This window comes from Scylla paramamosain, chromosome 17 (assembly GCF_035594125.1).
Source record: "Scylla paramamosain isolate STU-SP2022 chromosome 17, ASM3559412v1, whole genome shotgun sequence".
Taxonomy (NCBI): Eukaryota; Metazoa; Arthropoda; class Malacostraca; order Decapoda; family Portunidae; genus Scylla; species Scylla paramamosain.
The window spans coordinates 6142501-6150000 of NC_087167.1; the positions used below are offsets into that span (position 1 = coordinate 6142501).

Genomic DNA, 7500 nt, shown 5'->3' on the forward strand with positions numbered 1-7500 from the left:
AGAGAGAGAGAGAGAGAGAGAGAGAGAGAGAGAGAGAGAGAGAGAGAGAGAGAGAGAGAGAGAGAGAGAGAGAGAGAGAGAGAGAGCACATCCGTCCCAGCCCCTCAGCTTGTACATTCTGCAGGGGACCCTCAATGTCTACCCTGCATCACCCCTCTTTCTCTCTCTCTCCTGCCACGCGAGGGAAAGACGAGGACAGGTCATGAAGAGAGAGAGGTGTGGTGAGGTAAGAGGTGAGGAGGGTAGTCCTGTGTCCATCATTGTGGCGATACTCGTGGATCTGAAATCGTTGGTATGATGCGTGGAAGAACTGTGGTGCTGGAAGGCTGGAGTATGTTTAAGAGAGACTGACTGGAGAGGGTGACCGAGGATGGCAATAGTGTCTTGGAGTGTTATAGTGGTAAATCTCAAGATAGTCAGAGAAATTTAGACTTCAAGGACAGTTTAAAGATCTGGACAACATTAGTGAGAGATACTGGAATTGAAACCAACAAACCAACGAGAGAGGGAGAGGAAACACGAGTGGAGATGACGAATATAAGGATAGCAGTATTATCTCATTGTTATTATACTCTTAAGACCTAGACTCTGACCTTCACTGCCTCTCCAAGAAATGGGATTGGAAGTAGAGACAGTTAATGGAGAAGAAAGGAAGATGGAAAGAGGAAGGAAGGATAGAAAAATGCCTGTCTGCTGTTATATTTTTAGATCTAAACTTTGACCTCCACTGGTAGAGAACGGAAAGAGGGGCAGTTAAGGGAGAGGGAAAAACAAATGGAGAAGGCGAGGGAGGGTAGCAAGGGTGCCTATCTGTTGCTATACTCTTTAATCTGAACTCTGACTTCCGCTGCTGGAACTGCCCGTCGAAGAAATGGAGACTAGAAGTAGATTTTGTTAAGAGAGGACAGATTGAGAAGGCGGGGAAGGTAGCAAAGGTGTCCAGCTGTTGTTATACTCTTACATCTAAACTCGACTTCCACTGCTAGAACTACCCTTCGAAGAGATGGGATTGAAAGAAAGGATAGTTCAGGTAGAGGAAAAGACAGCTGGGGAGGGTGAGGGGTGGGGGGTGGCAGTGGCGTCTGTGTTGTTGTTCTCTCTCTGACTCCTGACCCCCCTACTGGTGTTCCGCGCCCTGATTCACCCGCCGCGCAGCCTCGCCATGGCACTCCCTGTTATTATATTTGCCTCTTAACGCTGCCTGCGCCGCCCCCACCCCCTGCCATAGTGTGTACCCGCTCCTCCCTCCCTCCTTCCCTCCTCCCGCACACCACCAGTAATAACAGCAGTGAGAAACGCACAGCAGCATGCAGTAAAGAAGGCGGAATGCTGCTTCTTATTGGTGGTAACTTTGATCGCAGTGCCACAAACGTTATCACGAGCCCCCGCATCTGCTGCAGGGCTTGGGGCCGCGTCGCCGCGCTCCCCGAGAGAGACAAAGAGGAGTGAATGAGGAGCATCAGCACGGGGCTCGCAGGCCAAGAGGAGATTGCGTCTCTTGATGACGAACATTAAATTTGATAATGTCGCTTGATGAGCCTCGAATCACTCCGGCCTTGTGAACCGAGACGTGAGGATGACAGATGAAGGCGAGGGATTTACAGCATTCATGGTAATAAATTATCGCGAGTTTCCATGAAGAAAAATTTAAGTACACAGAAAATTTGCTGTTATAGAAATATTTCGGGAATAATTCAACGGGTGGCGGGAGTAAGTGAGTGAGTGAGTGAATGCTAAGGGCGCCTGGTGGTGGTGGTGGTGGTGGTGGTGGAGGTGGTGGGGGGAGGGGGAAGACGTCGAGGAGTGTCATAAGTGTTGACTTCATCTTCATTCCCCCCATCGCTTCCTGTGTTTCTTCCGTACTTATCGCTCCAATCTTCTGCCAATTCCACTCACTTCATTCTTCTTTCTTACGTAACTCTCGTTTTCACACCTTCCTTCTCTTCCTTCCATTTCTTCCTTCTTACTTATTACCTCCCTCACCTTCTTTTCATTCTACTTTCTCTTTCCTTCTTTCTTTCATTCCCTTTTACAGTATTTCTACCTCATGCAACGCTTTTCTTCTTCTCTCTCCTTTCCTTCCCTCCAACCCTTCCTCGTTTTTCCGTGAGTCCGACAGAAGCGAGGATATTTTTCCCAGCAAATAACCGGCGGGCGTGTCTCCCCGCGGCGACGCTGATGGAGTGCGCCCAGAGTGTTCCTTCGCGCCGACAAGACTTCCACGTTTGCCCTTCCAACAAACGGACGCACTTTTCTAATTTCTCTTCCTTGGCTCAGAGGCGGCGGGGGGAGGGCTGCAGAAGGTGGGTAGAGGCGGAGGAGAGGTTTAGGCTGGGGTTGGGAGCGAGGGAAGAGGAGAGAGGGAGAGCCTCGTGCTGGCCTGCCGCTGCTCGCCTCTCCATCCCCCACAGGTCGTGTTGAGAGACGCTGAGCAGCACTTGGGTCTCGCCGCGGCACTCACTCCACTCCACCTGACCCGTAAACCACACGCCACATGGCCCGCCGCCTCCACCTACCCCTCCTACCCCCTCCCGCCTCTATCCTTCCCTTCTTGGCTCTCTCGCTCCCTCCCGTCCTTCCCTGGCCCATCGCGTCCCTCTGCCTCACCCCCGCTGCCTCTTCCGCCCCTCTGTCCTTCCCTCCGTGTTCCCCCTCCCGCCTCTCTGTCCTTCCCTTCCTGTTCCCCCTCCTGCCTTCCTTCCTCCTTTCTCAGCCGTGGCCACAAGACCCCCGGCCAGGCTCCCTCCCTCCCTTCCCTCTCACAGCTAAACTTGCGAGCACCCTTCACCTTCACGCCTCGCGCCTCTCTGCGGCCTCGGGGCGTCCCTCAACACAGGGAAATTCCTCTTTTATCTGCCTCTTGAGCTTTTCCGACCTTACTCCTTCCTCTTCCTCTTCCTCTTCCTCCTCCTCCTCCTCCTCCTCCTCCTCCTGCACCACCTGTTCGTCTCCTTCAAAGGCTCCTCTCCACGCCAGCTCCCGCACGCTTCAACAATATGCTTTCAGCCATTTTTTCCCACTACCTCCCTCCCTCCCTCCCGTCCCTTCACCCCTCACTAGTACAGAAGCGTCACTTGCTTACCTGCCACAGGATCTTGGCGGCGGGTCTCGGGGGCACGGGCCGCGCCTCTTGCAGCACCACCCGCGCCGCCGTCAGTCCACCAGCCACCTCCACGTCCTCCTCCACCACCCACCCGCCGCCCACGCCCACTTCCGCAATGCCCGAGGGTTCCGATACACCGTGGGCGTTGTGGGCGCGCACCGTGACTCCATACGTGGCGGCGGGACGGAGGGGACCCAGGGTGAAGGTGGTGTGTGGAGTGTGGGCGGCTGCCACCCGCCAGGCCGCGCCCCCGTCCTCCTCGCTGCTGTAGTACTCCAGAGTGTAGCCCGTCACGCCGCCCTCGCCGCCCGGAGCCGCCCACTCTACCACAGCAGCAGTCTCGTTGGCCACCCGCACAGTGGGCGTGGCGGGGGGCGGGGGGCTGTTGCAGGATCTGGGGCTGGGGATGGAGGGCGGCCCGGGGCGGCGAGGGAGATGAATGCCCCGGCCTCCGTGACGCCCCGTGGGGAGGAGGCCACGCACCAGTACCGTCCCGCGTCATCCCCCCGCACATCTGGGGAGGGAGGGAGGGAGAGAGGTGAAGTGTAGGGAAGGAGAGAAGCTGTCAACACTCTGCACACAGTGACCCAAACACTCTCCTCACGCCACACCGCGCCTCGCAAACAATACGGCTCATGTTGATGCGCGAGGCTGTAAACCCGGTCACGTCTGGGACGCTCCGAGGCCGCCACAGGGAATGGCCTCTTGAAGTTAGCGGAAGAGCCATCCTCAGGTGCGTGGTGGCCGCCGCGGGAGCATCGGGAACACCTGCTGTCAATGTGGCGCAATGATTCCTTTCCCGCATCTTGCCACATGAATGTCTGGAAGGCGCGTTACTGTGGAGGTATCGCGCCACCACCTGCCGGCAAGTATTGTGTTTGTAATGGCGGCTTGGGGAGGCTGGAGCTCCTCATGGTGCCCTCATGGCTCGCAATGGAGGCCGCGGCTGGCGGGGAGACGCAGGTGTTTGCTGAGCAGTCCGCATGAACAGTATTCAAGTTGTGTGAGTGCGAGGCCGCCGCCACACACTGATCCACTGCCTCGTGAAGACCACCATGGCTGGCAGCGGAGAGTTGTTAGCTGCACATTCACGGCGGAAGTAACGCGGTGTTCTGTCATTCAATACCACAAGATAAACGAAAACTACAATACGAGTTTCCACTGAGTTCCGTTAAATTTCTGTAAATATTCATCAGTTCTCATGACCATCCCGATTATCTCATTTACGGCTGAATTACAAACAGTGTACGCCTGCCACTGTTTGGCAGAGGCGGGGTCTCGTGGTCTTCAAACTGGGATTTTGTACTTTTGGTAGAAAGTTATATGTTGCAGCGAAGCGACGCCCACGACAGCACACCGGGCGGAGGAGCGTGCTGGCACCCCTGCGGCACCCAGCTGGAGGCCTCACCCCGCTAGTTAATCTTTATAATGTCTTAAGTTTTATTATTTAATGGCGTGTGTGTGTGTGTGTGTGTGTGTGTGTGTGTGTGTGTGTGTGTGTGTGTGTGTGTGTGTGTGTGTGTGTGTGTGTGTGTGTGTGCGTGACTTACCGTCAATAGTGAGGGTGTTATCAGGCAGAATTTTTCTTCTGGCATTGGGCGTCACCGCCCGCCCACGGTATCTCCAGCTCACAGTTGGGGGCGGGGAGCCCCACACACGGCAGAAGAGAGCGGCCCGCCCGCCCACTTGTAAGGTCTGGTTTGAAGGCGGCACGGAGATGATGGGTGGCGGCAGGAGGTGGGAGGGCCGCACCTTCACCGTCACGCGAGTCATCACGCCGCCCGCGCGGTTCACACCCCCACACACGTAGCGCCCTGAGAGGTGGTGGGCGGCGTGTAGCACTTCGTAGGCCGCCCGCACTCCACCTATCTCGCCAGCATCCTCGCCTCGGGGCGGCCCCAGAGGCAGGGGCGTGCGGGTGGTGGGCAGCACCGTCTGAGAGCCCTCGCGTGTCCAATACACCAGGGGCGGCGGGCGGCCCTCCACGGCACAGCTGAGGGCCAGGCGGCCTCCCTCCTGCACCTCCACGTCGCCGGGCACCTCCACCACCTGGGGGGCGGCTGTGGAGAGGGGAGGGGTTAGCTGGCGAGAGTCATATATATTCTCTCTCTCTCTCTCTCTCTCTCTCTCTCTCTCTCTCTCTCTCTCTCTCTCTCTCTCTCTCTCTCTCTCTCTCTCTCTCTCTCTCTCTCACACACACACACACACACACACACACACACACACACGGATCGTTCTCAGTGAGCCATTTGGGCTGAAGTCCTGTAATTAACACTCATAATTAATACACAATTATCTGCCTCACCCTCCCATAGTCGTGCTCACTGCCGCTGCATTAATGCCCGCGCGTGCAGCTCATTAGCCCAAGCTTCCACCTCACGTGCCGCCAAAGGAGTCAAGGTGAGCAACACATGATTAACACCTGGCTGGATACACCACCATCACCAGCACTAATGCCACTCAACCCGCTCCCCCTCCCTCCCCCTACCACACACGCACACAAACACCAGCGTGAAAGCCACCCACACCCATCCACTCACTCACACACACACACACGCCTATCCACCCTCACACACACCACACACACCACACACCACACACACCACACACACACACACACACACACACACACACACACACACACACACGGCGCAAAGTGTAGGCAAAGACTCGGTGTCAGCCTCGACAACAACATTCTCATCATCGTCCGGGCAGGGTGTACCAAACACAGCTGCTGTAATGATGTGCACCAGGAAAACACTGACATTTACTACGCCCGAATGTCACTGTTTTGCCTGCACACACACACACACACACACACACACACACACACACACACACACACACACACACACACACACATGAACATGCCGCTGCCGCTGAATAGTTGATGCCCCGCCACCCTCACCAGCCAGGACAGGGCGGCGTGGCGGCGTGGCGTGGCGCGGTACTCACTGAGCACGGTGAGCGAGGCGTTGGCGGTGATCTCAGCAGCCTTGTTGGTCGCCTTGCACAAGTACACGCCGCTGTCCTCAGGCCGCAGCGGCGCCACACGCAGGCCGCGGTCCCGCAGCACCCGCACGCGGCCCACGGGGATGCGGCCCCCCACTCGCCGCCACACCACAGTCGGGGGTGGGTCTCCCCCAACTCGGCAGCTGAGCTCAGCCCTCTCCCCCGCCACCCCCACCACGTCCCGCGGCGCCTTCACCCAGAACGGCGCCACTGTAGAGAGATTTTGTTAGGGCTAAGAAGGAAGGGGCGAGGGCTTTGTGGGGGAGGCGAGGATAATGGTGGAGGTAAACTACTGCGTAACTTGGTAAGATTAGTGGTTGGGTAAGCCTTGACCTCAAGTGGCTCACTATATCAAATACGACTTAGGGCTCCGCGCGGCAACTTCCCTGCCTCTTGCCTCCTGCCTCGCCCTGCCCCTCCCCACCTCCACACCCCTCCTGGTCCTTCCACACCCAGCTCCTCCACACCCCGCCACATCCTTCTACATCCCCACATCCTCACCCCTCCACACCCCGTCCATCCACACTACATCCTTCCCCATCCAACCTCTCCTAACCATCCCTACTTATCCTTCCCTGTCATGTGTGTCCTATTGCGGCCCCTTTCTAGCTTTCCTAATGTATTTTTCCAGCGTCCCCTGCTCCTCCCCTGCTCTAAGTGGCGCTGCCCTAAGCTGCCCTCCCTTCCCGCCCAATATGACCACCATCGCTCCTCTCACTGCTAGAAAAGTCGCGCTCTTTCTCATATTGCCTCATCTTGTCTCGACCTTCACGCCCCAACCTCTAGTTTCTCTTTGCGGCACAAGCTAGCAAGACTCACCACCCCATGTTACACCACACCACACCACAGCTAATGTCTTCTAAGCCATCCTTGCTTATATAGACCATCTCAGGCTAGCCCATCTCCTCTCAGGCTTGTTTATGTTCACACTATCTTCTTCCTGGTTTATCTTGTCTTATATCTGATTCATTTTTCGTTTCTTTCTTCTTTCCTTATTCTCTTCGTAATATCATAAGCTACTGTGTATCTTCTACCCCCTTCCTTTCTCTTTCTTTCTCTTTTCTTTTCTTTCCTTTTCCTTCTCTCGTTTCCTTATTCTCTTTCTCTTTTTTCCATCCCGTTTTCTTTACTTCTCCTTTCTTCCATGGTCTATTCTATTTTCCCTTTTCTTTCTTTGCCATCCTTTGCCTTCTCTTTCTTTCCATCCCCTTTCCTCTTCTTTCTTCCTTTCCTTCCAATTCCTTCCTTTCCTCTCTCTTTCCTTCTCTTACCTCCCTTTCTCTTTCTTTCTGCTCTCCCCCTATTTTTCCCTTCTTTCCTCCTCTCCACATTTCCTTCCCCTTTTCTCTTTCCGCTCCCACTCCCTTCCCTTTCTCCTTTCTTTC

At 55.7% G+C, this 7500-nt stretch overlaps 1 protein-coding gene across 1 annotated transcript in view; it reads right to left on the minus strand.

Annotated features, from left to right (window-relative positions):
- Window positions 1–3293: 3293 nt before the first annotated feature.
- LOC135108382 (roundabout homolog 1-like) overlaps window positions 3294–7500 on the minus strand; it is a 72872-nt gene continuing 68665 nt past the window's right edge. Inside the window, exons 6-8 of the mRNA XM_064019323.1 lie at window positions 6059–6325; window positions 4654–5163; window positions 3294–3617 (exon numbers count right to left, since the gene is read on the minus strand). Of these exons, the coding sequence (XP_063875393.1) occupies window positions 3427–3617; window positions 4654–5163; window positions 6059–6325 (968 nt within the window). The 3' untranslated portion in view covers window positions 3294–3426. The remainder of the gene's footprint in view (window positions 3618–4653; window positions 5164–6058; window positions 6326–7500) is intronic.